The 19,005-nt window shown below is 40.9% G+C and overlaps 1 protein-coding gene across 2 annotated transcripts in view; it reads right to left on the bottom strand.

Annotated features, from left to right (window-relative positions):
• Window positions 1-10,007: 10,007 nt before the first annotated feature.
• Slc12a2 (solute carrier family 12 member 2) overlaps window positions 10,008-19,005 on the bottom strand; it is a 74,489-nt gene continuing 65,491 nt past the window's right edge. For both annotated transcript variants that reach the window (XM_076555289.1, XM_016001580.3), the window contains 5 exons: window positions 18,176-18,287; window positions 16,529-16,615; window positions 15,395-15,530; window positions 14,756-14,823; window positions 10,008-12,750 (listed from right to left, as the gene is read on the bottom strand). In XM_076555289.1, coding sequence (XP_076411404.1) covers window positions 12,615-12,750; window positions 14,756-14,823; window positions 15,395-15,530; window positions 16,529-16,615; window positions 18,176-18,287 — 539 coding nt within the window. In that variant the 3' untranslated portion in view covers window positions 10,008-12,614. The remainder of the gene's footprint in view (window positions 12,751-14,755; window positions 14,824-15,394; window positions 15,531-16,528; window positions 16,616-18,175; window positions 18,288-19,005) is intronic.

Here is a 19,005-nt window from a genome sequence, read left to right as displayed (position 1 = left end):
CTTTCCTTAGAAAATTAGAAAAAGACAGGTTAATAAATATGGAAACTAATTAACAGCTATTACATACTTTCTCAGTAAATAAGAAACTTTAAGCTTCTGTTAGATTTACAATCAAAAAACTTATTAAGTTATATTTATGAGCCAGGTGGCAGTGGCACACGCCTTTAATCCTAGCACTTGGAAGGGAGAGCCAGGCGGATCTCTGTGAGTTCGAGGCCAGCCTGGTCTACAGAATGAGATCCAGGACAGGCTCCAAAACTACACAGAGAAACTCTGTCTCAAAAAACCAAAAAAAAAAAAAAGTTATATTTATGGTATAGAGGCCCTAAAATACTTTCTGATTGATAGGCAAGGTACACATATAAGGGCATTTTCTAAAGTGAAAAATTGACTTAATACAGTTTCCTCATAGCATTGTAATTAGCATATAAAGTGGGTCCAGGGCTGTGTTAAAGGTGGTGTTTAGTATGTTATAGGCATGTTAAACACTATTGGCAATGTGGATCGGGAGATCTTCCAGATCTGCCCAGATGTGACCAAAGGACTCAAGGTGTCAATGTGAGTCAGTGGCTCTGGGGTTTGGTGTCTCATGCAAGTGATAATTAAACACATGGACTTGAGGGAGAATGCGAAGGGAAAGCAAAGCTTTGTAAGGAAAAGTGAGAAACCAGGAAAAGGAGAAAATCCAAGAGGAAGGACATAAGCTGCATGTCCCTGGGGCTTTTTTATAAAACTCAAGTCAGAAACTGGCCGAAGACTAATTTCTAGTGGGACTGGGCTCATCACAGGGTGTGCCAATCAGACAGTCTGTGCAGACTCTTCTGGCTCAGCCATGGAGATGATGGCATGCTGCCAGTGCCCAGCTTCTGTTGGCTGCTGACTGTGACTATCTGCTAGCCACTGGTGCTGGCCAGGGTTGCCACTGATGACCTTGCAAGTGCCTCGCCAGTTGTTAAACTACGTCCTTCGTTCTCCCATTTTTGTGGCCAGTTCATCCAGTTCATATATTGAGCTCCTGCCTCATTAGATATTAGAGAAATGTTAAATCAAGAATCTTGACTTCAGGGGCTGGAGAGATGGCTCAATAGTTAAGAGCATACACTGCTCTTCCAGAGGACTAGAGTTCAATGCCCAGCACCCACATCAAGCAGCTCACAACCACCTGTAATTTCAACTCCAGGGGATCCAAGTCCTGAGGCCTGCAGGGATACCTGTGCTCGGGTGCACGCGCACACACACAAACACACACACACAAACACACACACACACACAAACACACACACACACACACACACACACAATTTAAGCAACAAAATTAGAAAGGGTCTGGCTTCAGTTGTTGGCGTTGTCCTGCAATTCCCAAAGGCTAGGGTCTGGAAAAGTCAAGAGTATGGCTGACCAGAAAACGATTGGCCTGGGACTGAGCAGCTGGGACTTCCTCAGAGCTGTTCTCTACCCCTGGCTCACCCCTGGCTCACAGGAGCAGCCAAAGGGAACCCACATTCACACAGATATGAAAGACAAGAATGAGAGGGTGGAATGAACAGGCACAGCCAGCCACGGACTCATATGAAAGGCAATTTTTCCTTTTTTTTTTTTTTTTTTTTAACCATAACTTCACAATAGCATATGAGCTGGAAGCAGGGTGGCTGAAGGTTAAGAGCACAGGGTTCAGCTACACTGCCTTTATCTGGGCTCTATGGTACTTTACCTATGACCAAGACTCAAAACCAGATCACGCCTGTTAAAGACTAAATGAGGAAAAACACGTCAACCATCTGATACATCACCATCAGCCCTCATCAGGCCCATTAGAGGGAAAGTATCCTTTAGCCATTCAGTTTGCTCTGTTATAATGAGCCACATTCAGAAGTGAACGTCATAAATACTCTACATTCTGATAAGTCCTGGTAACTAGACTCCCAAACAGCTGGTGACTCAGGTTCTCTCATATTCAGCCGAAGCAGGACCATTATGATTTAAAGCAGTCCCAAGAGGTCACAGGCCACACAATCTACTGTGTAATCTTCCCAGTCCCTCTCCTTCCTCACTTGTACAGAGGACCCACTGCAGGTCAGGCAGGTAGGTATACGATTCATGTCTACCCAATGCCACGGCCAAGTCAGAGGGACCACACTTGCTAAGCAGAGCTCACTGACGCTCTTCTCTCATCCTCTCACTGCCCTCATGGCTAAGCAGCCAGGACTCAGTGGGGCTTTTCCCAAGAAGCCCTCTCACATAATGTAGCGAATAACTTGGCTGCCTTCCTGGACTTCCTTTCCTATTAGCAACTTTTAGTTTTTGATCTGGCCACAGACAAAACAACAAACAAATAAAAAAACTAATAAAAGTTTCAATAATTTAATACACAGCTGCTATTAAAAGGGAGATACTCGGAGTCCAGGCAGTCGTGGCGCACGCCTTTATTCCCAGCACTTAGGAGGCAGAGGTAGGTGGATCCCTGTGAGTTTGAGGCCAGCCTGGTCTACAGAGCAAGTTCCAGGACAGGCTCCGAAGCTACACAGAGAAACCCTGTCTCAGAAAACAAAACAAAACAAAAAGAGGGTGGGGTGGGTAAGTCGGAATGACTGTATCCCATAGAAAAAGTGACAAAGACAATTCCACACGAGGGCGAGCTCTATGAAGGAAGAATGCGGAGACCTTTGTTTTAGATAGCCATGATGCACCAGGAGTGAAGTATGATTATGTGTGGTGCTGGGCATAAACTACTTTGCCCATGCTAGGCTGGTAGCTTAAGTGAACTTTACTGAACCCTCTGGTAGATTCTGGTGTAAGCTAAGCGGTGACAGCTTGAGAACCACTCATCAGTATTTCAAAACACAACACACCTGTGCTTTACTACGATCAGCTTTCTGAGGGGAAAAAGTCAACTGTGAAGTTTATGTCAACACTCACCTCCCAGGTGTATGAACATAAGCAAAGATTACCTTCACGGATGCATCCAGGAAGCGGGCCACTGGCACAATGTGGGCTATCATTATGAGACTGGGATGGAGTCACTAACAGGAAATGATCAACACTTTTTTCAAAAAAAAAAGAAATCAGGGAATAAAATGACCTCCATTCTTTACAATTTACTATTTTCCAAAGGAAAATAGAATTCTGACAGTTTAAAATTTTTTTAAAGGCAAATCTTTGAGTCCATGAACTTCTTGGGGCCGGACTTCCCATCCAAGGCCATCGGTGTCCTTTCCCATTCTCAAATCGTCCTTATCGTCTTCTAAATATCTGAGTAGAGCATCTTAGGAACTCAAGGTGTACTTACTCATGGCTTAAGCAGAACAACTGTAGACCAGCAAGTTCTCAGTGTCACTTCCGGCTGGGGATTCCACCCAGATTCAGGGGCACTTGAGCTCCTGCTGGCAGCCTGTCTGGGCCTTCCCTGCCAGCTCCTCTTTCTTTGTGTCATCCACCAAGGCTCAGGAACACTTTCCACCAGGGAAGCCCCAGTACCCATCCTTGGCGATGAGGCAAGTGATTTACACTATCCTTCCTGGAGGCATTCTGATCTCACCACAGTCCTGTTACAGCTGCTTGCAGGAGCCTTCTTCTCACCTCACCTATATTCTCCGGGGACTTGGTCTCTTGGTGCAGACCTACGATCTCCCTCTCTATTCCCCGCTGCCCTTCTCAGCCTTTCCTGCAAGCCCAGCTCCATTCCTTTGTGTCATGTGCTGACCCACACAAATACTCTCTACCAGGGACTTCATAGCCACCACACCTGCCTAGATCCAGAGTGGGTAACAGCAACCCAGACAAACACCCACCTGATAAAGAGAAGACCAGCTATCTACATGGAGAAATAATTCAAACACTGTAACTCTAGATGCCTAGATCCCAGTGCAAAAGCACAAACATGAACAGCTAAGACAATATGCATCCTCTGGAAGCCAGCAACCCTACTGCAGCAATAGGCCCGGAGAAAAGTAATTCAGCTGAAGCCTAAGACAAACACTTGAAAAGAGTTGATTGTAGCTTGATTTTTCCGCCTCGCCCACAGTCAGGACAAACCTCTGTCACCCGCCAGTCCCACAGCCGCTCAGACCCAACCAAGTAAACACAGACACTTATATTGCTTTCAAACCGCGTGGCCGTGGCAGGCTTCCTGCTAACTGTCCTTATCTTGCTAACTGTGCTTTTATCTTAAATTGATCCATTTCCATACATCTATACCTTGCCATGTGGCTGGTGGCTTACTAGCGTCTTCACATGCTGCTGGTCATGGCGGCGGCTGCAGCCTCTCTGGTCATTGCGGCGGCTGCAGCGTCTCCTTCTGCCTTTCTGTCCTTTTATCCTGCCTAGCCACGGCCGATCAGGTTTTATTTATTAACCAATCAGAGCAACTTGACATACAGACCATCCCCCAGCACAGCCAAGTGCAGACCATCTCAAACACCTGCACTCAGGCCCATGGTCCTAATCATCCTCTATACGGACCTGCTGGGTAACGCCACAAAGAACCTGAGAATGGGCTCCCACAGGACCTACAGAACATCCCACAGCACTTCCCCTTTCTTTTTTTTTTTTAAAGGAAGGTTTTAACTTTTACACATCTCCAAAGTCAGCTTGGTATATTTGGGAATTTGGGCGTAGCTTCTCTTACTACTTCCTGCTGGAGGGGGGCGCTGTATCTTATGGGGATGCAAAGAAAATTTTAGGATCATGGAGTAGTCCGTGAGACCGTATCGTCTGAGCCAGTTGCCTTGAAACGATTCTGGATGCTGGATCATCTGGGCCATGGTGTCATCGGAGACCTTTCAGGTGGTCTTGGCTGGTCAAACCTGATGTATCTTAATCTGGAACAAATCCATAGCCTCTGGCTTTCTGTAGAGACAAAAGCAGAGTCTCCTTTCCAAAGTAACACATCCTTATATCCAAATTTTAAAGTCAAGATATCTTTAATATATACATATTGGTTTAACTCAACATCTTTTACGATCAAATGTTTTTCTGCAGTTAAAAATCCCAAAGACAATATAATCCAAACTCTCTGTGTGATATCCATCTTTACATGGCTTATTTTTTATATTACTTTTATATTTTTTATATTACTGTCTATGTTCCTTTTCCTCTCTCTTCCAAGCCCCAGGAACCCGCCAGTAACTCAAACCGGCGGCTGCCGCTCATTTGAGAGAGAGAGAATTAGGAACTGTGGGGCATTTACCGACGTCACTGTTCCTGAAGAACTTACTGACGTCACCACTCCGTGTGTTGAGTTCTGAATCCTCTTTACCACCACGCGAGGATTCTTCTCAGATCACACTTTATTGGAGCGCCTCTTGGTTAAGGGACTTTGTCTTTAGTATTTTTTTTTTTTTTAATAACACCGGCCTTTATCCCTGTTCATTTGTCCTTTTTCTTTAGTCCCTCTTTTTTTTTTTTCTTCCTTTTTTTTCTTTAACCCTTTTTTTCTTTAGCCCCAAGTTCGGGCGCCAGTTGATTATTAATACATTCAAGAACCTTAAAGATGATATGAATAGATGCCTTAATGAAGACCACGAAAACACAGCTGAGGGAAATAATGAAAACAACTGAAGACATGAAAGTGAGATTTAACAAAGAAACAGAATCACGAAAGAAAACCCACACTGAAATAAAACCAGAAAAACTCAGGATGTCAAACAAAAACCTCAGAGATAAGCCTCACCAACTGATTAAAAGGCATGGAGGGAAAGACAGCATCTTTAACAAATGGTGTTTGCCAAACTGGATGGCTTCATGTCAAATAATGGAAATAGATCTGCATCTATCACCCTGAACAAAATTCCAAATTAATCAGGAGCCTCAACAATAAAGACAGGTACCCTGTATCTGATAGAAGAGAAAGTATGGAGTAGGCTTGAACTCACTGGCACAGGGAAGGACTTTCTGAACAGAACACCAATAACACAGGCACTAAGATCAACAATTAATAAATGAGACTTCATGAGTCTGAAAAGCATCTACATGGCTAAGGACACTATTATTTGGGCAAAGCAGCAGCCTACAGAATGGGAAAAGATCTTTACCAATTATACAGCTGGTAGAAGGTTAGTATCTAAAATATATAGAGGACTAAAATATCTGGCTATCAAGAAAACAACCCAAATTAAAAAATGAGGTACAGGACTAAACAGAGTTCTCAAAAGATGAAACACAAATGGTTGAAAAACACTTCAGGAAATGTTCAACACCCTTGATGATCATGGAAATGCCAATCAAAACTACTTTGAGATTTCATCCGACCCAGTCAGAATGACCAAGATCAAGAAAACAAATGACAGCCCATGCTGGTGAGGATGTGGGGAAGGGGATGCTTACTCATTGCTGGTGGGAGTGTGCAGTGGTACAGGCACTATGGAAATTGGTATGGTCTTTCCTCCGGAAGCTGACAATGAATCTACCTCAAGATCCAGCTGTGCCATTCATGAGCATATACCTGAAGATTCCACATCTTACTACAGAGACACTTGCTCAACCATGTTCACAGAAATTGGAAACAGCCAAGATGTGCATCAACTATTGAATGGATATTGAAAATATAGCACTTTACACAAATCTGCTCCTAAGAAAATTAAAATTTATAAGAGGATGAAGCTAGAAAAAAATCATCCTGAGGGGGGTAATTCAGATCCCCAAAGACAATTATTGCACAGTTTCTCTTGTATGTGGATGTTGGCTTTTAAGTTTTCCGTATGTGTGCTATAATCTGAATAGCCACAGATACTAGGTACCCAGTAAGGGACAAGGGAGGTGGGGAGAGTCTTCCAAGGAAGGGGAAATAGAATATAGTGTTATAAAGATACAAGGAGGGAACTAGAAAAGGTGGATTAAATGGGGAGGGAATGGAAGGGTAAAAGAGTGAACACGGGGAGTGACAGCTATAAATCTCATTTGAAACAAACACCATATGGAAACCTAATACTACAGAAGCTTGTTAAAATACATACACAGATGAAGGAGTCACCAATAACAGGGGAGGCAATGCCTCAACTCTCTTATGCCATAAGTAACAACTACTGTGCAAGGAACGAGTTACATCTTGAGTAGTTGACCAAAGGGATCCCAAGGAACCCCCCAAACATCACGTTACTGTCAAAGCTATTAGTTGCTCTCCAGAACCTGATGTTAAGGGCCTCTTGCTGAAAACAATACTATGTCATCAAACACAAAACTGGTGCCTAAAAAAAGCTCCACCCCTACTGACCAGCGCTCATGGTGTTGGAAGGAACTCTTCCCACTACTGGAGAATGATTACCAGTATCACCCAGCTGATAGATCCTGAGACCTACATAAGCAACCTACCTGCAAGATATACTGGTGTAATAGTGGCCCAAATATTATGGGAGTGATCAATCAGTTGGACTTAAGGCCCACTCCCTGAGATGAAATCCATATATGACACTGGTAAAGTAGCCAAGAACCTGAGACTACATAGGTCATGAGCCTAGAGGAAAATTTTTACTCTGCTAAAGGAATAAAGCAATAAAATGACTCCTAATGACATACTGCCTTGTCCACAGGTCAATTATCTGCCCTCCAGCCTCATCAGTGAATTGTTTTCTTGCAGTAGATAAAAAAAAAAAAAATACAGAGACCCCCTAACTGGACCCTGTGCAGAGAATGGGAGACTTGGGAGCAGTCAACCCTAAATGAGATCAAACCCTACACCTCAGGAGTCAGGGGTCTATGCAGAAGAGAAGATGGAAAGATTTTAACGCCAGAGGTGATGGGTGACCCCAAAGAAACAGCCATCTTCCTAACACAATGGGACTGGGGTGCTTATGAACTTACAGAGCCTGTGGTTGCACACACAAGCCCTGTACAGGTTCAAGCCAGAGGGGATCTCAGCACTGAAAGGGAGAAGCAGACACTAGGGTCCCATCCCTAACAAAGAAGCTATATGCAATTGATACCTGTCGGCAAAGAGACCAGTTTCCTCCACTGGAGGATCACTGGATATACCAACCACACTCTAGGGCAGGCCCCATGTCCAGGAGTTGTTGACACAAAACACACATTTTGGATTTTTTTTGGTTTTATTTATTCAACTATTTGTCTTATTGGTCGGTTGCTTGACTTTATAGGCTTATTTTTGCTTTGAAACAGGAAAAGAATATAAAGTTGGGTGGATAGAAATGTGTGGGGAATCTAGAAGTTGGAGGAGGGCAAAAACTTCAAAATACACTGTGTGAAAACAATTTTAATTAAAAGAAGAACCTAGGTTCTCAACCTTCCTAATGCTACAACCCTGTAATCGAGTTCCTCATGTGGGGATTCCCCCAACCATAACACGATTTTCATTGTTACTTCCTCATTTTGCTACTGTTATAAATCATAATGTAAACATCTGATGTGACCCCCCATGAAAGGGCCATTCTTCCATGGTTGAGAACCACTGCCCTAAACATTGCTTGTTTTCAAAATAGAATTCCTGCCTTTACAATTGGTTTCATTGGATTTAAAATGTAGACTGGCAAGCATACTCTGTTCATTTTATCTTTTTCCATGTAGCTCTGTAAATATGAAATACTGCCTTCTTAACTTTAATATTATCTTTGTGTATTTCTGTTACTAGAGATGAGAAAGGTGAATCGAAGCTAGCCTATGAAATGTTTTTCTTTAGACTAAATTATATCTTCTTCTAGGGCAAAATCTTAACAGTTCTCTAACAAATGCTTCAGCAATATTTTGATACAATTTTACCAAGAAATGAGTCAGGCTCTTAATCCAAGATCCAAGGATCATTCACCCTACTTCATGGATCAAAAGAAGTTAAGTTTAGTTTTTAATTGTGGGCAGAACATACTAGACAATTGTCTTCATATGCAAACAGCAGTGCAGATGCTGTGTATTGACTGGACTGGGATATGGGTCCCTGGTGTGTGAGGACAGCTGCAAAGGTAAATCTATTCACCAGGAGGTGGCAAGTCACATTTTCTTTAGAATGATGACTCTAAATTCTTATCTTGCCACCATATTTATAAAAACCATTAAACTGATTCATATAACACCCCCAATGCTTAGCCCATTAACACATCTTATGTATTTACTATGTGAACTACTGCAGCAAGATAAAATTTTCTACAGAGTGCCTCCGAGGATTGCACTATCTTCACCATGGGTTTCTTCAGGTTCGAAAATTACCTTGTTGGTACATATTGACTGCCTATCAACTGTAACTTTTCCCTCAGCTGAAATGATTAACAAAACCCTACTGGTTTCTGTTTAAAATCAAAATGTCAAAGTAACTTTTGAATTCCTTACTAAGCTCCCAAAGAGTAAAGTGGCAGGAACAGCAGCTTATTTGAGAATAAAAACAAAGAGCACAAGTGGACTTGGTTTCAGATCTATGATGTCGATCTGGAGTATTTATTTGCGGCTGTAATATGAATATGGGGCAGACTTGCAGAGCAGGGTGGGAGGGGAGTGCAAATGCCTGCTCCACCTCAGTGGCCCTGCAGAGCAGCACTGTGCACGCAGGACAAATTGCTGGCTTTCGCCAATGTCCTCAGCAATTTCCATGACCTTTAGCAAACTTCCTAACCTCTCTAAGCTGCTTTCTCAAGAGTAAACGCAATGTAAGTAACAGTCCAGCACATGAAACACACCCAGGAAAGGCTCCAAATGAGAAAGGGAAAATGCTTTGTAAAACTGCAGATCAGCTTGTCAAAACGAAAACAAACCAACCAACCCCAGGAGCCAAGGATCAACCTACGTTCAGGGAATATGAATCCTTTTTAATCTTTTAGTTTCCCCTGAGAAGTCTGGCCCGAAATTAAGAATTAGAAAATCTCAATCAGTTTAAAAACAACCAGACTGTGCTGTATGTACTTTGCTCAGTCAAGTCAGTACCAATCGTCACTCTGGGGAGACTGGAGGTGGTGAGCAATTCACTCAGTTTCCCCAAAGCCACTTCAAAGCCACAGGCGCTAGGGAGTATTCGCCACTGACGTGGGATGAGACTGCAAAGCTGGCAGAAAACAGGTAAAATGAAGAGTAGATGGTAAAGTTTGAATGACTCCACTTCCTTTATTGCAGCAACTGCAATACTCAGGGTTAAAACATCACAAAAGCATTTGTGACAGGTACAGTACAGTATTATCAAAATATTACATTTTCAAACTGAGCAGATAATCACCCACCAGAGCTCAACTCTTTCAATTATTTTCATAGTCTTAAAAAAACATGTATATCAGAAAGCAATATGAAAAGAGTGTAAAGGAAAACCTAAAGCACAAAGGAAACATTGCAACAAATAAATATTTGATTTAGTAACTGTTAATAATCAACACCAACATTCTCTCTGAACCCACTGAATTTTTTACCTATCATAACAATGAATTCAAATGCCACTGCATAATTATTTTCAAGTTATTATCAATGATTAGGACTAAAAATAATTTGGCATCAAAATAATCAAAATTCAGCATAAAATAAAAATAGTTTTAATACTAGCTAGCATCTCTAAGAATTGTTGAAAATTTTCAGTTTAGAGTACTATTGCAACCTTGAAAATGTCTGACCTGGTATCTAGTGTTAAGTGAACGTAATGTTTTTAAAAGTGGAAAGCTTCTTACATTATTTCACAAACAATATTACCCTCCCTAGTATGTGTATTGAGATCCACTGTATGTACTTTATACACAAATGTATGGTGTATGACATTTAGTTTCTGTAGTACAGGTCACAATGAAGTTTTCCTGAATGGGGGAAAAAAAAACCTTTAGAAACAAAAGGCAAGTGTACCTGTGCACATGTCAAGATAGCAGCATTCAGCCCATGCCCTATTATCCATTCAGAAAACTCAAGCATGATATGGTTTATGGAATATGGCATTTCTATATTGCCTCCAAACTCTGCAGAATTTAAAGTAAATGGAACAATATTGAATTTTAATGTAGGAAAAACTTAGAAAAATCATTTTTCATTTTCTTAATATTCTGAATGGAAACAACCAGATATCCAGCTGGTATTAATTTAGGTCATATTCATGCAGAAATATTGCATCACTGAAAATGCTTATCTAACATTTCCCTAAGATGATGGAAGTCTGTGTCTGTTTTCCACCATTGAAACTCACTGATCAACTGCTCAACAGCACTGCACCTAACTGGATAACTGGATCAAGTTTCACTATAATCTTCAAATTGTCTTTGTCCTCCATGACACCTGTAACCTCTTAATCTGACTTGAATGTTTATTGAAACAAAACAAAAAATGTAATCTACTCAACTGTGACCACTTTAAAATCTGAAACACCAGCAACCAAAATTTCTTTACATATACACATATGCACCTGTGTATGCATAACATACACACATACAGACATGTAGACACGAATCCCTTGAAATGTGTTTAGGAAGTCCTTCCTTGAAAAATGAGAAACTTCACATTAAAAACTGTATATAAAGCTTTCAGGACAGCACATCCGCACTGTCAAGTGCACGAGTAGACGACAAGGTCAAACGCACAAACTGGCAGTTTTCTTTAACACAAAAGTTTTAAAGTATTAAGAATGGATTAAATTTCAATGTTCAGAATAATCTGTTCAAACCTGAGTGTATTAAGACTAAATGTACTTGATACTTGAATAAATTAAGCCTAAAACCATTTCCACTAAGAAAACAGTGGTCCATTTAACCATTGATAAAATTTTAATGATTTTTTTTTAAATAAAGTATGGCGTAGGATAGTGAAAGTCCCATAGTGTTTATTGAAATGTTCTATTAAATGGCATTTCTTTGTCTAAATTTCCTCCAAAACCACCTGTTACCATGTCTTAAAAGTCCCTCACATTTGAGAGGAATTCTAAATTAGAACAGATCTTTTAGAAATAATACAAATGATCTTGGGTTTTGTTTGAAAAGGACATGTGATTTTTCAGCATCATGTAAGTAGTGCTGGGTAGATCTTCACCCTTTTCTAAGATTTTTAAGAAATAATACATAATTTCAATTGAGAGTTAAAAATGGTGTTTGGGCCTCTATTTCCTTGCTCTACATGTACATATACTCACATAAACCTAACCTTGGGCTCCATTTTTTGGTATTTTCCCCCATATATTTTATTAGTTTGTCCTAATCATCTTGAGTATCTAACAGATACTTTTACAAAAGTAATACAAAACACACAGTACTCCAGACTGACTGGTCAATGGAAGATGAAAAGGAGTGTCCACTGAAGGTGACAGATTAGAAATAAAAACATCTGAAGGCAAAGTTTACCATTCTATAAATTTACAAAAGACGACAGCTGTATGGATGAAATTTGGTTAATTTCAGAAGGCACCTCAAGGCTAAAGGCTTTTGTACCCCTCTCATCAATCACAAAATAACACACTCTTATTGCTTCCAAGTAGCAAAGGACAACTTTACTCTCATGAACTCCAGTCCACCAAGAAAGAATTACCAGTCACTGATATGGAGTTGACTAAAACTCAAGTCTCCATCTATCTATCAATGGAGCAACGTTCCCATGTGCTTTCAAATCAATGAAGTACTGAAACAAAGTCCCAGTTCACCACCGTGGTATCTGGTGTTACTGACGATTTCAGTCGCTTTCACTAGGCACTGAAGTACCATTCCTGGAGGGCAGTCCATGGTGCAGAATAACTAAGAATAGAAGGTAAGGACGCTCTGATGGTTCCCACGAACTAGGAGGATTGGTGGCAGGTCCTTAGATAGAGCGTCTAACCAAGCCATATACAGAGCACTGGACACAGCACCTTTCCGTGCGACTGGGAGACTCCTAGGATCAGAATGAGAAGACAATGAGCAATGCTTTGGAGAAGAAAATGAAACAGCAATTATTAATTAGGTCCCAATTCTCATGATAAAACCTGAATGGAGGGAAATTCTGCATAGATACAACAGTAACTACTATACATACTCTCATTTCATTATCCCCAGATTTTTAGGTTTCAACCAATATTCAAACATTTGTCCATAAGAGTAAGTATGTGAACTTCAATACATATAATTCATATTTATTATTAATAATATTAATATTTAGTCAAACTAGTCCTTCAATAAGGATAGGATTCTTTAGAAGAAAAAATGTATTTGTATTAGAATCCAGACAGTAGTTATAGATGGAAAATAAAGTATAATTAACTGTGTATTAATTTTACCTTCTCTTGTGAATTTTAGTTTCTATTTATAGAGCATGGGAGTGACCTCTTGACCTCTAAGGATTCATTCTAAATTTCTATGGCTTAGCGTCTTTCATTCTAGAAGTTTGCCCACCATCAGCACAAACTGAAAACGCTGTGTTTGGTGTTACCCTGACAGTTCTTTATGTCCCCACATTTCATTATCTGTCTTGGTTTCTGGGTGCCTGAGCTTTTCTTATCTGTTAGGGACACAGGATTCAGAACTAAAAACATCCAGGTTCACATTATCTCTAATAACATGGCTCACAGGGGAGAGGCTCAGGTGGGACCAGTAACTGAGTCTAACTCAAAGACAGCATGTGCGCATAGAACTACATCTAATTCAAAGACAGCATGTGCGCATAGAACTACATCTAATTCAAAGACAGCATGTGCACACGGTACACAGCTGCAGGAGAAACGGGGTGGGTTCAGACAGGAACTGCTGGACCAGGTCAATATTCTATGCAGCCTTTACACTTAGCTTTATGGGAAAGCTGTCTGGAAGCCAAATTCTACTGTGAACCCCCCTATGCCTCACACACCTGTGGCCCTGCTAGAAACTTTTGAAAAGGTGAAAAGGAAATTAAAGAATATGAACATAAAAGTTCAGAATAACTTATCAAAAGAAATTAATTAGAGGGATACAAGGGTAGGTAGTGTATCTCTTGTTCATGCCTAAATGCTAGCTCCACATGTTGAAGGCAACCATATTTTAGAGTGTGAGTTTCCTTTTTATAGATAATGTCCTTCTGATAAACTTTTTAAGCACTTATTAGCCAGGCCTTGTAGTACAGGACTGAAATCCCAGCACTTGGCAGACAGAGGCAGAGAACTGCTCCAAGTTTAAGATCAGCCTGGGCTATGGATTAAAAACAAAACGAAAAAGCACCCCAATGGTGTGTGACTGTTACAGTGGAACCCCTGCAATTTGACTGCATCAGAGGCAGGCCTGCTCTGCAGGAAGGAAATTATGGCTGCTACTGTGAACAGGGTCAAAAGCTCATGGCTGGGATGGCAGTGGTCCTAGGGGTTACTTCTATGATTTTGTTAAATGATCATGGACTCAGACTGCCTTCTAAATGTTCACACCCGTGTTTACAATTGCTCGCCCTCAACGTTGCTCTGAGAAGCTTACAGCAGAGGGCAGTGGTTAATGCAGAGACTCATAACTTATCAAAATATTGAGTACGTGACTGAGTTCTTGGCTGTGAATGGGCATCTCTTATCACACATGTGCCGTCCACTCCCAACCAAGGCTCAGAGAGCACTGAGGAAGAGGGGACAGAAAGACGGTAAGAGCCAGGAATGCTGGGAAAGAGAGGGGTGGAGTCACAGTCACCAGCCAGATGCAGAGAAAGCAAGATGAGAATGCCATACTGAGAAAAGGTGCCAAGCCACGTGGCTAAACATAGATAAGAACTATGGGTTAATTTAAATTGTAAGAGCTAGTTAGTAATAAGCTTGGGCCATCGGCCAAACATTTATAATTAGTCTAAGCCTCTGAGTGATTATTTTGTAAGTGGACAGGATGCAGAAAAGCCTCTGGCACCTTCATGCACCTTCATGAAAACAGCCCGAACCTTCTCCAATAATACTTACATGACAATAATATTAGATGTGCTCGAGTGCTCCTTTAATAACTCGTTTAGCCTGATCTGCCGGTATGTCTGAAATGGAGAAGGGTAGAATCAGAATTGTAAGGCAGACTGTAGCTCAGTATACAGTGTGTGAGCCCATGCAGCCATGCGCTAGATCTTCATCACTACCAAAGAAAAAGGAGAAGGGGGAAGGAGGAAGAATAGGAGGAAGAAGAACAAGATGAAGTGGAGACTACCATGGTTTTTAAAACAAGTAGCAAAAACAAATTTTGTACAATAAAATACCATTTAGAAAAATATTAGATGGGCTGGGCGGTGGTGGCGCACGCCTTTAATCCCAGCACTCGGGAGGCAGAGCCAGGTGGATCTCTGTGAGTTCGAGGCCAGCCTGGACTACCAAGTGAGTCCCAGGAAAGGCGCAAAGCTACACAGAGAAACCCTGTCTCAAAAAACCAAAAAAAAAAAAAAAAAAATATTAGATGGCTGCTTCCCACCATTCAAATATAAAATGACCCTTAAGGGAAGTTTAATTTACATAACCATTTCCCCTGTATTAAATCACAGCACTTGGTACTTACAGCATCAGTAATTCTATTAAATCACATGTAAGACTACTGAAAAAGAGAGAAGGGAAGAGTACCTTAGTCTTATAAAGCTCAAGCTCATTATCTGTTATTCGCCAAGGCTCATCTTCCTTCATTTTATCTGCAATGTCCTGTTCTTTATCATCCTCATGAAGTCTGTATGGCTCAATCATGTCATCAAAAGCGACAATACTTTAAAGAACAGAAAGAATACTTTCAATCTTGTTTTGAATTATGTATTAGGAACAACTTTAAGTAGAAATTATAACTTGTTACAAACTTGTAATCATTTTTATAATTTAGTTAGAAAACTAATTTCTAGTCTCTCGAACTGCACAGATGATAACAAAGTTGGAGCTAAAGTCTGTCACACTGTAATCTGCCCTTACCTGTGTCAACTCTCAAACTAAAGAGTATCACATTAGCCAAAATGATTCCTGAGCATGAGTAAAATACATCTTTGCTCAAATAGCAAATCTTTTCCAACTCAATGTAAAACGGTCTTTATCCCAGCTCTCTAACTCACTTAACACATGCCTAAAAATAATTAGTTATTCCTGACAAAATACACACAGACAGTAACTGCCTCTCTGTGCTATTTTCAAGAAGACTATTCCAAAAATAGAAACTGTGAGTAAGAGCCTCTTGACTGCAACTATTATCGGGAAATTCAGATTTTTCACTATAAAAGTAAACAATGGAAGTAATACGTATGTAAAGTCAGGATCAAATGCTTTTAGTGACCGTGGGTAGGAAATATCTGGAATTTAAAACCTATCTGCAATTTCTGTGGCACTAAAAATTTTCAGAAAGCATGTCTAAAGAATGAAATCCCTTAGCCGGGCGTTGGTGGCGCACGCCTTTAATCCCAGCACTCGGGAGGCGGAGGCAGGCGGATCTCTGTGAGTTCGAGGCCAGCCTGGGCTACCAAGTGAGCTCCAGGAAAGGCGCAAAGCTACACAGAGAAACCCTGTCTCGAAGAAAAAAAAAAAAAAAAAAGTGAAATCCCTTCTGAAAACTGAGAATTCTTTAAGCTTTCTTCAGTATCACTGGCAAGCCAATCACCATGTGGTTTCACATAACTCGGGGCAGAGAAAAAGCTCTGGTAATCATTTCAAGTTAAATTATCTATGTCTGCACAGGCCAAAAGAGTTGGAAATTTATATAGAGTAATTTATCCAGCAACTTACTTTTCTTTTTTTGGTTTGGTGTTGATATCTCCTAGGACCATGATATCAGAGAAATCTATTCGGAATTTACTAAGTAAAGTAGCCATCCTATGACAAAAAGAACAAACAGTATTCAGACATGCAAAGGATGTTAAGTATTCTTATTCACTACATATGTGATAAGATGATCTAAACGGAAAGTCTATCAGTTGCTACACAAATTTCCTGAGTTGGCCCATACTCTCCTTTAAAAAAGAAAACACTGAAATTGCCTCGGTAGAGATGACTATCATCTAACCCTCTCTATCCCTGCTAAAATTTAAGAAAGTGATGTAAGTGGATTCAAATGTTAACTATTCAGGAAGGAAATGTGCTGGAGAGAGGAAAGGGGAGTATAGGGAGCCCAGCACTGTGAGAACTGAGCTGGATTCAAAAGAATGCAGCATTTTGTTGTATAACAGTTTCCTCCAAGTTTGATATACTCCATCCTGCAAAGAAGCTCCTTAAGCAGGAAGATAAACAACACACAACAGCACCAGGAAGTTCCTGAAACTGACCATATTCACTGGGCTCCTCCCTCCCAGAGTAAGTAATAAGGCTGCTGAGAGTCACTCTCAGAGAAGCCAAGCTGCAAAGAAGACTCAGACCAGACTAGCTGCCTGTAAGCAAAAGCCAGCCAAGCTGCCAGACAGAGGATTAGACCAGGGTCACTTGCAAAGTGCACAGACACTCTCCAACCAGTTGAGCTGCCTGCAGGCAGTGCAGTGAGCTCCAGGTTTCCAGCGTTCGTGAGCTGACACCATGCTGGGGTGGGCCTTGGTGAGGCAGCTGTCTTTGAGTCATATCTGCTCCTTAAGTAACTCCTCAACCACACTCCTGTAAGTAAGCCCAGTAAAACTCATTGGTTCACTAAGTTGGACTTTGGTAGTATCCATGTAGTCTTGTCATAGGTTCCCTATCTGGGGTGAGTAGATGTGTGTGCTCATCTCCCCAGGAAAAGTCTTGCCACACAACACGTTTACATAGAGGAATGAGGCAAATGAAGAACTATGTATATAAGAGATAAAAAAGGTAGACCAAAAATGCCTGAAATCCCCAAAATGTGGACAGCATGCAGGACGTATCTGGAGTGGGGACAAGACAAGTACCAGAAACTTGACGCCACACTGCAGCACTCACACTGTCTAGAAGTGGTTACAGGGCTGTGGGAGCATCAGTCAAAACTCTCAGACTTTCTACAGGAAACTGGAAGCAATGTGTGCAGTACCCTTCGGGGACAAGGCCAGGAGAGAAGCACCAGAAACCAGACTCATGGCAGTGCAGACAATAGTATGCTGATGTCTCCAAGTCCACACAATTTCTCTATATACGAAAAGGCCATTTCTATGTACTTTCTTTCAAAAGATTAAAGATCTGCTTCTAACACTTGACGGTACAGGTATTAATAAAGACTTTCTAAAATGCCAATGTGCTAAACTACCACATCTAAGAAAATTATGCATGTATAGTTTAAATATGGATGTCAAAAAATTAAAGAGGATAAGGTTCTATTTAATGAGGCTTCTGCAGTATGGTTAATACTTCAGAGTCTATATGGTTTTTATTGTATCAAATCTCTATCATGAAAGGACTATTTGATTAATGGTCTCCAACTTAAAACAAACTTACGCTCTCCGGTCATGGTCTATTCTGTTTATTTTTCCACCAATGAATACTCGGATCTTACAATCTTTCCACTTTTTCTTGGTAGTCAGAAGGTAGGGTATCAACAAGGTCAAACCTGAATTATAAAAATATAAAGTCCTTTTTAAAATGCTAATATCTCAAACAAAAAAATTATTTTCAACTTGGTCTCAAAAAACACATTTATTATAACTCAATGTAAAGTAAAATTCGTCATCCCTTGACAATTCCATCAAGGAGGGAGGTCCAAGAGTTGTGGTTCAGTCCCAGGATTGCAGTTCTTTAAGCACCATAATCGGATGGTGGCGTAGGCAGTAGAAAATGTGTTGCCGACAGAAAGGGGAAGGAAATGAATGTAGCCTAATAGGAGCAAGTTTCACACTGAAATGGGAGAGATGAGAGGGAAAAGCTGACTGGCACTGGCTTTCAGGTTCTACATAGTACATCCATGCACACATACATATTATATATTCCCTAGCTTCTCATCCACTGAGGGGGCCTGGTAACCAAGAACTATCCAAGAAGCCGCAAGCATAGTGCTTCTAAGTACTACTCCTGACCAGAAGAACAAGGAGACTTTGAGTAAAAAGTCCTTTTCATAGCAAGGAAGGGATAAGTCTAGGAGACCATCTTATTTTAGGAAGCAACTTCCAAAACGAGTTCCCTCCGTCAAATGAACACATTAAGTCACCCAAGGGAAGACCCTGGTGCTAGATGTGGACAATCTGAAAATGAAACAAACGATGACAGAGAGCCCTTTGGATAAACTAAGAAGCAATGCCTTAAAATGAAGAGACAAGCTCTCCTTTTAATAA

The sequence above is a fragment of the Peromyscus maniculatus genome, chromosome 19, assembly GCF_049852395.1.
Source record: "Peromyscus maniculatus bairdii isolate BWxNUB_F1_BW_parent chromosome 19, HU_Pman_BW_mat_3.1, whole genome shotgun sequence".
Lineage (NCBI taxonomy): Eukaryota > Metazoa > Chordata > Mammalia > Rodentia > Cricetidae > Peromyscus > Peromyscus maniculatus.
This window is presented reverse-complemented; position numbering and strand designations above follow the sequence as displayed.